The sequence below is a fragment of the Haliaeetus leucocephalus genome, unplaced genomic scaffold, assembly GCF_000737465.1.
Source record: "Haliaeetus leucocephalus isolate CR32 unplaced genomic scaffold, Haliaeetus_leucocephalus-4.0 Scaffold351, whole genome shotgun sequence".
Taxonomy (NCBI): domain Eukaryota; kingdom Metazoa; phylum Chordata; class Aves; order Accipitriformes; family Accipitridae; genus Haliaeetus; species Haliaeetus leucocephalus.
In genome coordinates, this window is record NW_010972787.1 from 8,481,919 (window position 1) to 8,498,170 (window position 16,252).

A 16,252-nucleotide genomic window follows, 5' to 3' on the forward strand; every position below is an offset into this window, starting at 1 on the left:
AGATCATGAAACTCTAGAAACAATTTTAAGAACTTAGAGAAAAATATTTATTTCACATAGCACAAGGGAAATTGTTTAATCAGTTTTAAAAGTAAAAGTAACCCTACATTCTGTTTGTCACTCAGACGCTATCACTAAAAACCCAGGCATCATACTAATTGAAGATCACTGTTTACTTAATGTTATGTGAAATGACTAAGTTAATGTTCATTTTTAATAAGAACAAAGATACTTGTAAATAGAAAATTGAAAGTACTGCTGTGATTAAGGAGCTATGCCTATTGCGTTTTGGTTTATAGATGTGACTTGAGAAAGGATGAAGCCTCCTGGGGCTGGATTGTCATTTCCAAAGTTTAAGGTTCCTTCACTCTTGAAGTGGATTCACAGATGCAAAACAGGTTCCCAAGACTGGGGTTCACCTGGATGACAAAGTGACACTGGACGTGGCCGTGCCAGTCAATGGGGACAGCACGAGTGAGCAAGAGCACCCACAACGGTGCCTCATTCCATTACCTGGCAATTAGGATGCTAACTTAAACAGATGACATTTAAGGTTTAATGTCTATGTATTTTTGCTTATAAATGATGGTGGATACAGCCACTGCAAACTACCCTAGGAAGGAGGGAGCTGAATGGAAGTGCTTTTTCTCCCAGATGTACATCCTTGCTTACTAGACTGTAGACACATGCTCCTTCTTGCCTCCCACCTCTTCAGTTTCATGACTTTCACGTTCCTGCGTACAAAATATCAGGATGCTTGTTTTGGAGGCGGAAAATGCAGACCAGTGCGAGTAAGAATCAGGCTATTTTAGCCTACCAGGAAGTCATTGGTTTTGCTACCCCGTATAGCTCAATCAATGTGTAGGGTTTTAGGCTCATTACAGGCTTGCCCACAACAAGAACATCAGGTATCTTGGAACCCTGACAAAACTGTTGGCTATTCTGTGCTACTTTGCTATGTACCTACAATACTTACTATGAAACTACCGGCATGTTTACTTTGCATTTCTTGCAGGTTCTCCTCTCATCTTGTCCTTTACCAAACATCATCCATCCATACATTTAAAACAGTGTTATATCACAGGGCGGGGGAAGCTGTAGGCTCTTTTCAAACCATTCCTCTGTCTTCACTATGAAAAGCTGTATCCAGATCTAGTCCAATTCACCAATCACCAATCACACACTTCCCTAAAGAATGCAATTATTCCAAATTCAGACCTGTGTAACTGGTCTGAATTTGGTTTTGGTTGGCAGGAACATCTAAGTAGGTACAGATTGCTTGTAATGGGTAGGAAAAGGAGATGAAACTTTCAAAACATTGTTGAAAAAATAGAGAAGGAATTATAACAACCTTATTTTTGTTCCATTTGAACATAAGCTGTTATGTAAGAGTGCACTGCAGTAGGTTTGGTTTTAAAGAAAGTGAAACGGGCACACACTGGCTGTCTTGCAGCAAATTAAGTTACTTAACATACCTCAAGGAATTCAGAATATTACAGACTGATTTTTTTTTTCTAGTTAGTGCCTCAAATCTGCCTGTAATAAGAGTATTGGAAGTTAGCAGGCAGCAATTTTTAAAGAAGAAAACCATAAAGTGATGTTGTCTGAAGAAATAAAACCACCTGGTATTCTAATAGCTATTTAAAACAACAACATTACTTGGTGTGCCCTTAGCAAAAAGAATGCCTGCAGTGTCAAGTATTAATGATTTTGAATGTTTTTATCAAATTTTCACATACACAAGAAAAAATATTGAGCTGTGACATAAGAGAAATATCAAATCAACCAGAGCCCAAGGAGTCTACAAGTGGATACAGGAAAAAAGGCAAAACTGGAGATTCAGACAAACTTACTACAATACAGAGCTCCTCAGCACTATGTTTTTACAGACAAAATCCTCATGCACCAAACAATTAAATACAACACCCTTACTAAAGCAAAACAGTTTTATATGCCGACATTAAATCAACATTCACACCTGGACACACACGCCTCGCACACTGAGCCGTGCTGCAACGTGGGCAACAAAACCCACCTGCCATTTGTAGGCACGTACAACTGCCAGCCCACCCACATTTCTGCTTCTTCTCCCTCCACAAGGGTACCACTGCCTTCAGCTGCAGCGGGCTTCCCGCAACACTGCTTTACCTATCAACAGAAAATCCAGAAATTAGCTTCCTAACTTAAAATATACCAAGGACTCCAGGACTGTCTCTAATTTAAAAATCCCCAGGCAGCTTTTGCCTCTAATATTAATGGGTTCTCCTTGAACGCTATCTGGTTCAGGCAATTAAATTTTGCTATAATTATTTAGATAAAACTAATGTAAACAGGCTGAGTCATCCTGGCAATAGGCTAACAGCAGGGGTATCTGGAAAACGTGGCTTTACTAAGAACATCTGCTAACACCACAACACTCACTGAGGTGTGTAAAGCCCCAGTGACTTTTTTTTTTTTTTTTTTTAATGCATGTTAGGCTGGAAATAGCCCATGAAACCATCTTTCATTCTGTGTATCACAGCATACTTCAGAGATTGTTCAGAGTGTTTTGAAGTTTACAGATGAATTTGTTCATAAGGCTGATGTCCTGTTTGAAAACTCAAAGAGCCTATTTTTATTGAGTATGGGAGATCATAAGCTTTACTAATATCAGTTTCTTTTGCTTTACAGGAAGGTGCATAGCATTAAACTCTGTTACTATCTTGATAGTTTATACAAACTTCTATTTTCCTCAACAGAGATAGGTCTTACTTGCACAGCATGATGCATTTTGCAACTGCCTTAACTTCTGCATTCTTGGGACAGTAATTTTCATTTCTCCAAAGATTCTGATTAGACAGGGTGCTTTTCTCCCATTATATATTTCTTTTTTTTTCTGAATACAGAGGCCAAAATATTGAAATAATAGATCTATCATTACTACACTGTATCATGACTTCAGTTCCTGGTGGTTTGTTTGGGTTTGGTTTTTTTTTTTTAATCTCCTCATCTGGCTAAAACCTTTATCTAATTTGATTTCTTTGGCAAGGTCAAAATCAGCATAATTTCGCCAAATGTGACTATATGAACATTTTCATGTCTAGGTTTTGGTATAGACTTCTTTACTGATCAATTCTTTTTAGGCTTTCCATTTTCTGCCAGTTGAGCTTGGATCCTTACCAATGTATTTTGGACAGATGCAAACCTAAACCAGCTTTTGGGTTGCTTTTTGGTTGAAATTCCAAACTTCCTCCAACATTCAAGTCCCCAAACTCTTAAGTCCAATGGACTTCACTGACTAACTAATTCTCTTGATTTTTCAAACTGTTCTCTCTTAATATAAAAAAGCCTTAATTGCCAGACTGGTTTGGTTTTCTTTAATCTTCTATTCAACATAAATGAAATCAACATATGATTACAACACCTAATGCTCTTTCTCAGAGAGCTCTTCTGTAATATCATTAGTATTAACAGCACTAAATCTAAATGGAATAAATGTTCCCAGTTAGCATTAGGAGCATTTTGTTTCTAATCTGCATCTAGGAAGTTTAAAGCTTCTCATAATATGTTAGTATTTCTCCCGCTGGTAAAAACTACACAGCTGTCTGTCTGCATCCAGTCTGAGCTGTGATCCCAGTAGACTACTAGCAGAATCTCAGGAGAACAGTCCTCCCCAAAGTGATTTTTAAAAAATCAATCCTGTTTTATTTATGTAGGTTTGTCCTTATTATTAAATGCTTACGTACAAATTTAAGAATTCTATTTTTAATGACGATTTCAAGCAATTTATTTGATCCCAAAGTTAGGCTCCCTGGTGTGTATTCCTCATGACTCCCCAACTTATTTTTTTTAAGCAGAAAACAATATATCCTCTTCCATCCCTGCAGTACAGCAACTGCAATGCAAAAATTGGTCTATTCCATTTTCTCAAGTCACCTCTTCTGTAGACATTAATATGTGCTTGCAAAACAGAAAGAGCATGTAAAGTTAAAGACAGGAATAATTTTTATAAAGCTTCATCAAATTTGTTCTCCTGCAGGATTTTTTTCTTCCTAAACATGCTGTCGTCGTCAGAAACTGCTTCGCTCTGTAAGTTGTCTTCCTATTTTTGCTAGACAATCTTAACAATTCTAAGCAGCTGTGAAAAATTTCTCTTTCCTATTCCAGAGTAACAGAAAAAACTAAGCGATTTAAATTTCTTTGTCTTCTAACCACCCTCCACTCTATTAGGAATAATTAGCAATCTTTCAAAAACCTTCCTTGACCGAGGTCCTTCAGTTAAAAGAATGAGATCTCAGGTTAGCTCCTTTCTTGCTTCAATAAATTTTAAGTCCCTAGAAGATCTTCTCCCAAAAGAAAAAAAACAGTGTTACAATTCCTCTAGAACAAAATTTAAAAAAGCTCTGGCTGAAGAATAAAAGAATCCAAATCAGAGCTCCATGACCTACCACCTACGGGTGTTCAATTCCATGGCAACATGAGACTTCCTAATGATTACTCAGCCTTAGATGACTTTATGCATAATATTAGCATCCAGTCCTCCTGCATGGAGCTATGCTATGAAAAAAGTTTATTCAACAGTGACTGTTCACAGAAGCAACCTGAACTGTCAGGTAACACTTTTGAGTGTTTCAATGGGAAATTTCTGTAGGTAGGTTGCATACTGAAAATAACAACACAGAACCACTACTGCAGCATATATTCTGAGCCATCAGTTTTGTGGTGCAGCCCAACACAGGCATTATACAGAGGTCTTCCACTGGCTGCATTTGCAAGACAGTAAAACCCTTTATACTTGATATATTTGTGTCTGTATACACAGAATCTCACTAAATGTGTGTGAGTATATAAATATGAATACCTATCTCTGATGTACTCAGCTTCTGATTTTACCACTTTGAAATATTATCCAGCTTGTTTTTGATTCTCTCTCAGCTGCTGTACTGTGGTTTGTTTGGTAAGATTTTTTTTAAAAAAAGGCCTTTAATGAATATTAAGAATGAATATATTTTCCTCATATGCCTTCAGAAAGTTCCTGCTTTCTAAAAGCTAATGAACTCTGGATTTTGAATAATTATTCTCTTTTCAAAAGATTTTGCCAGTATAAGAGAATCTGCAGACAGCTCTGGCATTAAAAAAGTGTGCACACACCTACTCAAGACACGACAAAACTCCAGGTATAGGGCCTGTATCTAGTATGAGAAGTAGAAAATTACAACAGTCATTTTAATAAGTCAGTCCAAATTTATTGATGATGAGTAGAGTCTAACCTCAATACAAAATCTCCCTGATACAACCCTAGTACCCAACAAAGAGGCAGGTCTCCAGGGCACATCCCGAAACAACTTAGCAGATGGCACAGTTTGTTCAGGTTCTCAAACTGAATAATGAAGCACTGACGCTACAAGACCTACTCATCTCGAAGCTGTCTCATATAAACTCATAATTACTGGAGAAAATGGGATTATGTTTCGCACCCAAAGGATCTCCTGCAATAGGACTACAGGGTACGTCTTTTCAGAAATAGATCAGTCTAATAGTTTCCAGCACTGGAAAGGATCTGCAAACTGAGAAAAATACAAATATACTTGCCAAGATTACCAACACTGTACACTCCACTTTACCAAGCTAATTAACAAGACGAGGAAAAGTGCAAAGATAAATATATGGGAAAGGTGATTTCTGAACATCTCCGATGTTAACCTCATCTGCACTTGTCACCAAGCTACTTAACAGATTCGGTGGAGGGGGTTATAATATACAGCTACTATCTGCTGCTTCCATCATCACTGAAACTGGAAAAGTAACAGATAAAGTGTCTCCTAAAAAGCACTCAAAGGAAGCTGATATTTTGGAAGCTACCATCTTCTGAGGATACAGACTGAACATACAAGCTCAAAACTCAACCTGTGGTCTAGAATGGAGTATTATACAACCTGTGGACTAGGCTCAAAGGCTGTAAAGTAAAGCAACGTCCATGAATGAAGATATATGAGACAGTCAAATTAAGAACTCAACTGCCAAGATCCACCCTGTTCTGTCTACCAAATTTCCGTGTTACTTCCCCAGAACTGAAAGTTTCTTTATGAAACTGGTCATAAAAATTGGAATTGCGCTCTTTGCATTTGGATATACAATTGAGATGTTCATAGTTTGGGAAACTAGCTTAAAATGTGTTGAAAGAAAAATCTTTTCTCCTGAACCAACCTGATTAATCTAAATGTTCCCCTGGCAAGATTCAGTTCAAGAAATTACAACACAAAAATAAAATGAAATGAAAGAAGAAGAATACCAAGCTATACAAAACCAATAAACACTTTTCTGTCTACTCTATTAACTGCATATTAACACTACCTGTTATGAGTAAAACCTCCTGTACATTAAGATAATAATACTGATGATGTTTAAAAACAATTTTTCTTTTATTTAACACAAGCTGAAGTTTTATATTATAAATTCCTAATAAAATGCAATTTAATTAAAATGCACATATTATTGAGAAATGCTTGATATTTTTTGGACCCAAAGTTTTTAGTATTTTTATATCCAAAATCAGCTTTACCATCAAAAAATATTGAAGGAATATGCACACTCAAAAATCCTTATGCTAATTAAGTGGGAATTTCCACCAGCTCTAATTTATTGGATGGTGTTTCATTCATGCTATTTTTAACAGACATCAGAGAAAGAAAATACTGCAGAAAACATGTTGAAGAACATTTGGTTCAATGAGCAGAGTGAATTAGCATCAACTGCAGCCTTACTGTTTGGCTAGTTTCAATGAGAGACTGTTTTATAAGTTTTAAGTGATCACGATTTTTCCTGGTTATACATACAGGCAACTTTTTCATAGCAACATTGATGAAAAGTGATAACTATGCAAATATACATGTGTGCGTGGTGAGGAGGCGGAGAAAGGGAAAGAAGAGAGAGGCACTTCAGTGTAAATCTGGACTGGAAAGTACATATATAATCTTCTTGAAAGCTCTCATGTCCTTATTCATGTCTATAAATCTGCCAGCCGGATGGAGCAAAGATTTATGATTTAAGTGACCAAACTTTCACTGCTAGAGATGCTTAGGCAGAAAGGTGAGAAGCAATGTTTCAAATAAGTAGACCTGTGAGACAGAGGAGAGAATATTCAAAGCAAATAGCTTGCAGACAACAGATGAAGAAATGGGCTTACGTAATCAAGAACGTATCTATAAAAATGCCAAATATTAAAAGAGAAATCCTGCGCAGAAAAAACCTGAAGCTCTGTGAATGCATTTTTCATGTGAATGGCTCATTCGACTCAAGCGTTACTATGGATTTTATTTAATGAACGCCACGCGATATTATATGAACAGCCACCTGATGGTCAGGCTAACAGCCTGTTCTTAGTTTTTAACTGCAGATCAGCATATCTCCTTTTAAGAGTTTAAGACAACAGCAACAAGCGGGTCGCTCACATGCTGCCCTACGGCTGAGTACTTCCACCCAGCCAGAGCCAAGGCTGCCGCACGCTCCGAGGGAGGGAGGGACGGACTGACTTCCAGCGTGGCTGGGCGCGGGTGGTCTCGGTGAGGGTATATTCCCATCAATTCGGGGGAAGTTGTGGAACTCCCACGGTGCTGGATAAAAGAGAGACGCCGTTAATGTCCCTGCCGTGAGGGAGGGGACGAGGACGAGCGGTGGTGTGCCAAACGTGAGGGAGCTGAGGGTACCGTGCAAGTGTCTGAGGGACGATGAGAGGGTGGAGATGAAACGGGAGGTCTTGGGGTAGGAAAACGAAGGGGGCACTGGATGCAATCCACAGGAAAAACAGCTTCTTTCCTTCTGCCCTTTCCGAGCCATTAGTCTAAATGGTACGCGCAGCCGGAGGACTGGTCCCTCCTGCCTCCGTCAGCTTCTGCCTCATACACAGAATATCTGTCTCCAAGGCCCAGCAGTTGTTGACATTTGAAAATATCACACTGCACTGGAACACTTTATATTTATGCCTCTGTTGAAAGCAAAGTTATATCTCAAAGAACCCACCATTACTTTCCAATTGCCAAAGCACGAGTTTTTGATGAGGGCAGAGTAAGTCAGCCAGCATGCTCTCCGCTCCTAAGTCCAGCCAAAAACTGCTTAACACATCAGTCTCTGTCCTATAAATCAGGGTAGACGAGGACTATAACCGATTTCCCCTTCCTCCCTCCTTTAGGAAGGACAGAGTAATGGAGGTTACAGAAACCTGACAGTTATTAACAGGGATAAACATGATACTCCTGACCTTAACCGCAGTTGCTGAATCAGATGCGTGTGCATGCCTCCACGCGCACATGCACGTGTGCGGACACCACAGGACTCAGATTTTCCTGGCAAGTTGTCTGCTGCTGGCAAGACGAAGCAGTTAACGCTGCTGGCACAGAGATGCTGAGCTGAGGACTAACAGAGGCCAGCAAAGTCAAAGTGAAATTAGGTTTCAAAGATTCCAGTCTTAATTTTCCCCTAGAAGAGAGTCATTCTCGTCATTGTTTCCATAACAGTAATATGTGCTCTTGACAAGCGATCTGCAGTTGCTTTCACATCCAGACATTCTATGTTGGTTACGCTCTGCTTGGAGGCAGACACCGGCTTTGGTCAGCCGAGATTGCGAATTTTTTACACGATGCACCTCAGTACGTGATGAAGCCTGTCATATTTAGGTTTGTGCGACCCTTAAGCTTCCAAAGCAGTCGGCCAACATTAACTAAACATAAAAAAAAATTTTAAAATTCAAGTCTGATACTGCCAGACTCAAAAACTCTCATATATTACAGCGCTAAGAAAGAAATACCCGTATAAGCCAAGGAGATGTTCTCAGTTGGGGCCAATCCCATGAGTTATTTACATTGCCAAATCCTATTTAGATGCTTAAATAATAGCTGATTGCAAATATTTTTGAGCATGGCCCTTAAACCCTAATCTCTGCCAACCCGCAGCTGAGGGCTATAGAAAACCATCCTCTGACTTCTTCTTGTCTTTGAAAACTGAACCATCATCATTTAAAGAAAACCTGGGATTTCTGGGAAAGTTTCCAGAACTGCAAACTAACAATGCCTGAAGCAGCCACTGCCATATTCTGCTCTGAGGAATTTTTCTTCTTACAAGCTGGCTGATGTAATGTGTGCTTCATTAACATAATGGTTTTGTGCTTACATTTCCCACAAAAACTTTCTATGAAAATAGCATTGCCACTGACGCTTGACAAACAAGGAGTATTCGCTTCTCAATTTTATGGTCATTCCCATGCATCTTCGTGTCCCATCTGCAGTTCTCTTGATGGAAGTGCGTGTGGCTATCATATCTATCACTTAGGTCAGATACGGAGATGACTGCTAGGAATTATGAAGGGGGTGGTGCCTATTGATTCTGTATTTCATGCAATAAACTGTGTTTAATATGAAAACCATCTGTACATCAAGGAAGAGAGAAGAAACTGCAACGTATAGTGCCGACTGCTTGTTTTCCTCTTTGATGGATTCCTAATTAACTGACTTTTCTTAACTGATTGCCAAGGGGATATGCAATGCCTCTTCCTGAAAGACATAAAACAGAGAAGGGAGATGATACAAAGAAGGAACACACTCCCTCCCTCAAGGACAGGTTTGAGCCTGAAGTCAAAACAAAGAAAGGCTGAACTAATTGTTCAGCCTAAAGAAGAGAAAATTGATGAGGCTCATGGCAGTCCACAGTTTTTTTCAAAAAAAAGGAATCATCTGTTTCCCATGTTCACAGTAGATAAGAAAAGTAGTAATGGGCTTCCTTTATAGCGCAAGGGAATCTGGGGTAAGATAGCTGAAAAACAGTGAGGAGAGTTCACCACTGGCACAGAACGTTTCAGCAGGTTACAGATTCCTCCTCATCAGAGGTGTTAAAGGAGCATGTTAGACAAGTATGTCAGAAATGAAATGGGGAATGTTAATCCCACACTTAGATAGGGAGATTGATTCACTGACTTCTAGACTGTTTTTTCTAAATTTCTGATTCTGTGGCTTTTAGAAGGTGTTATCCTGTGCTAGGAGCAAGCCATGGGAGGAGGATAAAGACAACTAGAAATAGTGCAGACTGATGAGTCTTTAGACTTCTCCTTTCTGATGGGGTGGAATTAATTTCATCCTAAAAGTTCTTTCAGCAACTTTAGAGAAATGTAGATAAGAACAGCTAAATCAGGCATATAGATCCCTTTACAAAAGCAAACCAGACATATCCAGAGCGTAATTCACATGAAGTGTTCTAAACATCCACCTTCAACTGAGTCAATCAAACATCTACCATCTACCTTGTCAATGGGTCTAAGTTTTATTTACTGGGAAAGAAACCTACTGGCACTGGCTCAGTTGCAGGTACCTACTCTCCCAATACCTAGTGTTCGCTAAAACGAATTCCAGTACAGGTGATTGCTTTTCCAATCCCAGAAACGAAGAGCAGAATATACCCCCCATAATTTAGGAGGAAATAGTTAGTGAGCTACTACACCATCTGGACACTCACAAATCTATGGGACCAGATGGGATCCATCCAAGAGTACTGAGGGAGCTGGCGGAGGTGCTTGCCAAGCCACTCTCCATCATTTATCAGCAATCCTGGTCAACTGGGGAGCTCCCAGAGGACTGGAAGCTTGCCAATGTAACGCCCATTTACAAGAAGGGTCAGAGGGAGGATCCGGGGAACTATGGGCCTGTCAGCCTGACATCGGTACTGGGGAAGATTGTGGAGCGGTTCATCCGGAGTGCGCTCACATGGCATGTGCAGGACAACCAGGGGATCAGGCCCAGCCAGCATGGGTTCATGAAAGGCAGGTCCTGCTGGACCAACCTGATCTCCTTCTATGACCAGGTGACCCGCCTAGTGGATGAGGAAAAGGCTGTGGATGTTATCTACCTCAACTTCAGTAGGGCCTTTGACACTGTCTCTCATGGCATATTCCTTGAAAAGCTGGCAGCTCATGGCTCAGACAAGTGTACTCTTCGCTGGGTGAAAAACTGGCTGGCTGGATGAACCCAGAGAGTTGTGGTGAATGGGGTGAAATCCAGTTGGAGGCAAGTCACAAGTGGTGTTCCCCAGGGCTCGGTGTTGGGGCCAGTTCTGTTTAATATCTTTATCAACAATCCGGACGAGGGGATCGAGTGCACCCTCAGCAAGTTTGCAGACAACACCAAGTTGGGTGGGAGTGTTGCTCTGCTGGAGGGCAGGAAGGCTCTACAGAGGGATCTGGACAGGCTGGATGGATGGGCCGAGGCCAATTCTATGAGGTTCAACAGGGCCAAGTGACGGGTCCTGCACTTGGGTCACAACAACCCCACGCAGCGCTACAGGCTTGGGGAAGAGCGGCTGGAAAGCTGCACGGTGGAAAAGGACCTGGGGGTGCTGGTCGACAGCCGGCTGGATATGAGCCAGCGGTGTGCCCAGGTGGCCAAGAAGGCCAATGGCATCCTGGCCTGTATCAGAAATAGTGTGGCCAGCAGGAGCAGGGCGGTGATCGTCCCCCGGTACTGGGCACTGGTGAGGCCGCACCTCGAGTCCTGTGTTCAGTTTTGGGGCCCTCACTGCAGGAAAGACATGGAGGTGCTGGAGTGTGTCCAGAGAAGGGCAACCAAGCTGGTGAAGGGTCTAGAGCACAAGTCTTATGAGGGGCGGCTGAGGGAACTGGGGTTGTTTAGTCTGGAGAAAAGGAGGCTGAGGGGAGACGTTATCGCTTTCTACAACCACCTGAAAGGAGGGTGTAGTGAGGTGGGGGTCAGTCTCTTTTCCCAAGTAACAAGTGATAGGACGAGAGGAAATGGCCTCAAGTTGTGCCAGGGGAGGTTTAGGTTGGATATTAGGAAAAATTTCTTTACTGAAAGGGTTTTCAGGCATTGGAATAGGCTGCACAGGGAAGTGGTTGAGTCACCATCCCTGGAGGTGTTAAAAAAGCGCGTAGACAAGGCATTTCAGAACATGGTTTAGTGGGCATGGTTGATGGTTGGACTCGATGATCTTGAAGGTCTGTTCCAACCTAAATGATTCTATGATTCTAAACTTTGCCTCTCGCTCGCTTCTAGTATCAGGAGCTCTAAACCCAGACCACAGAGCAAGGGGATTCTTCCTCCCTGACAAGTAATTCCCAAAAGCCCAGAGCCCTGATTGTTTAAGTATTTATTCTCTCTACTCTTCTCACCCATCTTCAAATTTTGCTTTTCTTTACTCCTTAACCTGCAACACCTTAACTGTTATTCTCATCATCTGGCTGAAACTGGGAAACATTTGGGATGTAGTGACAGAGACTAGCACAGTGTTGCTTCAAGCTCCTTTTCAGGGAAGCAGAGACAGGCTTTCCAAGCTTTACAGAGTTGGACAGCACTTACTAATATTTTTAATGTTCTTAGATTAACTAAGAGGAACACACAGACACATAGTGTGATCACACAAACGTCATTTGCCAAGCAAAACAAGCTAGAAGCTCAGTTGTTTTTTAATTCTCAATCCAAATCTTGCTCCTACCTCAGAGAAGTCCGACTAGATCCCTCTCAGTTGGTACATCAGCTCTTAATGGCAAGCAACCTAAAGAAGTTTTCTGATACCAAACTTCCCCCAAAATAGAGAGCAAAGTTGATGTACACTTTGCAAAGGAATTAGAGATATAGTCTGGAGTCTGATTTTCTGCTCTTTCTTCACTCCTGTAGTCAAAACAGTCAACGTTCACTGAATCTTTACCTAGTAGAAGAGCAACCACCACAACAAATTACAAATACAAGTTGTATTTTCAGCCTATAAAAGCCTGTTAAGCTTTTTTTTTTTTCAGCTCAGCATAATACGGCTTTAAGCACCAATGTTCCAGAGAAAGATAGTGCTTACTCAAAGAGATGATGATATGTCAGACAAATAAAGACTAGACAGAGGCAGGCTATGTCTGTACTTTGACACAAGACCTCCAAAAAAGAGCTATGTACTTCAAACTGGGATTTAGAAAAATCTGTTGTCAGCACTTCTCCCTGAGTCAGCGCTGGGAAAACTGCTGCAGGATTCACTGTGAGGAGACGCCGGGCAGCCGCCAGTGTCACCTCTCAGATAAGAGAGACAAGTAAATCCAGACTACGCAGTCAGGTACCTGGCTCTGCTCTCATTAAAGGCAAGGACAGCCCATGCTGGCCACATTGCCACCTGGGAAACTCCCCCACTGCCCAAATATGTCCCCCTTACCTTCCAAATTCCTGTCCTAAAGGTGGCTAAAGTTCCTTTTCCACGGTTAGTGCATTTTACCTGAGAGGCAACTACAGCAATTTCGTTACTGCAAAGAGCAAATCTGGTGCACTGTTTGATTTTTATTTCCATATTATAAGGTGCTCTGGAGGAAGGCGGAACATGTGCTCACCCTTCAGCTCACAACGTAAGGTCTGTGCAAACTGACTTCTTCTGCCCCTACACAAGCTAATGGAGCATTTGTCTGGATCCAGGTAAACCAAGAATCCTTCCAGTTTCACAAGTTAGTCAGGAAAATACAATTGCACCATCTTCCATTTTGAATGGATATTTGCATCAAAACCAGTGACGAAGTGGTGAAGTTAAACAAGCATGCATGTGATGACTATGATTACTACTGTAGCAAATTCTTTTCTGACTGATTTTTCAGTCAGCTGTTCTTTGAGACCTGTGATATTTTGAAAAAAGATGAGAGAAGTTGATACTAATGGATTGCAAACATACCCTCGACTGAGAGAGAGTACAGGGCCAATATCACCTTTGCTGGGTCTTGCTCTACACAAAAATAAATGCTATCTAAGTGGTAGCTCTTTTTTTTTTTTTTTAAACACACAAAGCTCATAGGGTTTTTTTCTTATGACTGTGGTTCCTAAGTCAGGAATATTCTCTGTAAGAACAAAGAAATTTGCAAATCAAACATGTATTTTCCAGAGAGGATTACGTACATTGATTACATTATTGTATTAGTCAGTCTCTGAGAAAAGAGAGAACTCCCTGAATTTTCTCAGATGACTTTGTCTGCATTTGCTGATTATATTTATCTTCCATACAAAATTGTAACTAGCTTCCTTTATCATACTATCTCTGAAGTATTATCTAATTCTCAATCGTACGAATTGTGAGGTTGAAAGATTGTGATAAAGAAGCAGAATAAATTAAAACAGAAAATAAAGACAAAATGCTAAGAAAGACCTTGCAAAAAAGGAGTTCCACCCAACACATGACTATTTCCTATGGTATATGAAATTCAGGCTGAAGTAAAGTTTTATGCTGCATAGGCAGATATGCTTCCCTTGGCAGCTTTATTCTTGCTTTCGGTTACCTCTTATTTTCAGTATTCAGAATTTAAAGAATAAAAATATTTATCCTCTTTTTTAAATCAATTTAGGTGATACAGTTTTGGCTTAATTAGCATGATATGGAAATCTGCCCTCTACTCTGGTTGTAAACATTTTAAAAATACATCTTCTTACCACTTTCATCCAGCAAGAAATCATCCTGGTAACGGAACTTTTCCGGTCCACATGCAATAAAAATGTCATCATCACCAAAGAAATCCTGAAGGCACATCACCTGCAGGCAAAAAGGAAAGGAAGGCATTGTATGAAATACCTCATAATCAGAATTGTAAGAAGAATAAATCCTTCCTTGTCTCCATCTGCACGAAAACTCTTTACTTTTAATGGAATCAACGGGGCTTCATCTCCAGATAAATTTCAAAGCTGTGCTCTGACCATCTGTTACAAGTGAGAAACACTTTTATGGACACTGCAGGAAGAGAGATAAGACAAAAAGCCATAACTGTCACATTTATTACATGATGCATCAATGGGGTATGAGGTAAATGCCTTTTGTTTACGCACAAGGTACGATTCAGTAGTTAGTGGATAATTAATTTGCTTTTGAGCCCACATCTCTATCCTTTGACTGCAAGGAAAAAAGGTTACAGCTTTGTATGCAGAATGAAATGTATTTATTTCAGCAAAATCTCCCTGACAAGGAATGAAACTCCTATGGGTGAACAGAGCCTCCATCACACCCTCTTCTTCTTCACCAGCAGAGTCAACGTGAAGTCTCTTCGAGGCACCAAGCTGAACCATCGGGTGAGCTGGGAATGATTCTTCCAGTACAGAATAAAAGGATAATCCCTTTCTACTCCCAACTATGAATAGTCAGGATTACATTGGTGTAGTTCTATGTCCATACATGAGATTTCCAGGGAGACCTAACTGCAGCCTTTCAATAGTTAAAGGGGCTTAGAAGAAAGATGGGGACAGACTTTTTAGTAAGGCTTGTTGTGATAGGACAAGGGATAATGGTTTTAAACTAAAAGAGGGGAGATTCAGACTGATAGAAGGAAGAAACTTTTTACAATGAGGGTGGTGAAACACTGAACAGGTTGCCCAGAGAGGTGGTCGATGCCCCATCCCTGGAAACGTTCAAGGTCAGGTTGGACAGGGCTCTGAGCAACCTGATCTAGTTGAAGATGTCCCTGCTCGTTGCAGGGGGTTGGACTAGATGACCTTAAAGGTCCCTTCCAACCCAAACCATTCTGTGATTCTATGATTTCCTTACAACAGCTTTTAGTTCACAAGGCAGTACTTAACAGTTTAACACTTCCATTCATATGACTACTTTTACTAATATTCTTAAAAAAAACCCAGTAACTTCCCCGAAACCTGACTTTAGACTTACTGATCCAGATTTAACAAATTTTAAAACCAAATTATATATCTGTCTACCTTTAAAAAAACAAAGACAGTTGGTAAACACTATTTCTGCTTCACATTTAGAAGAAGATTTTAAAAGGCTATGTTTGGGTTTTTTTTTTTTTATGTAATGTCTTTTAATTAAATAGTGCACTAGTGTTTGAACAGGATAATTTCACAAACGGAGTTTCAAGTCTACAGACAGGAAAGTAACACATAAAGAATCTCTAAAAATTGGCAAAACAGTTGAGAACAGTCCCACTGAACCAGACCACCCACCTCATAAAAAGCGGCGGGCAGGGGGGGGAGTCAGCATTTAAAGCTTACAAAAACACAAGTGAAAGAATTAGCTAATGAGATTTTGCCAGACTTTGGCATAAAAACAGGCACCACCACCCCCAACCTGCAGTGACTGGTGTCTAGGGTTATAAAATTCATATCATGCTTCCCGGAAATGTGCCTGAAGGCTTTGGCATCTACAACAGCTACGAGCCTCTATGCTAGAAAAATCTTAAGGAAGAAAAATAGTGGTACATGTCATGACTTGCTTGCAGACTAAGATTTGTCATTAAAACTGTTTTAAAGGTAGAGCTGTA

General features: G+C 40.5%; 1 protein-coding gene across 1 annotated transcript in view; it reads right to left on the reverse strand.

Annotated features, from left to right (window-relative positions):
* The window catches only part of DCLK1 (doublecortin-like kinase 1), a 245,703-nt gene that overhangs the window by 104,433 nt on the left and 125,018 nt on the right, over positions 1 to 16,252 (reverse strand). The window contains exon 4 of the mRNA XM_010572748.1: positions 14,421 to 14,520. Coding sequence (XP_010571050.1) covers positions 14,421 to 14,520 — 100 coding nt within the window. The remainder of the gene's footprint in view (positions 1 to 14,420; positions 14,521 to 16,252) is intronic.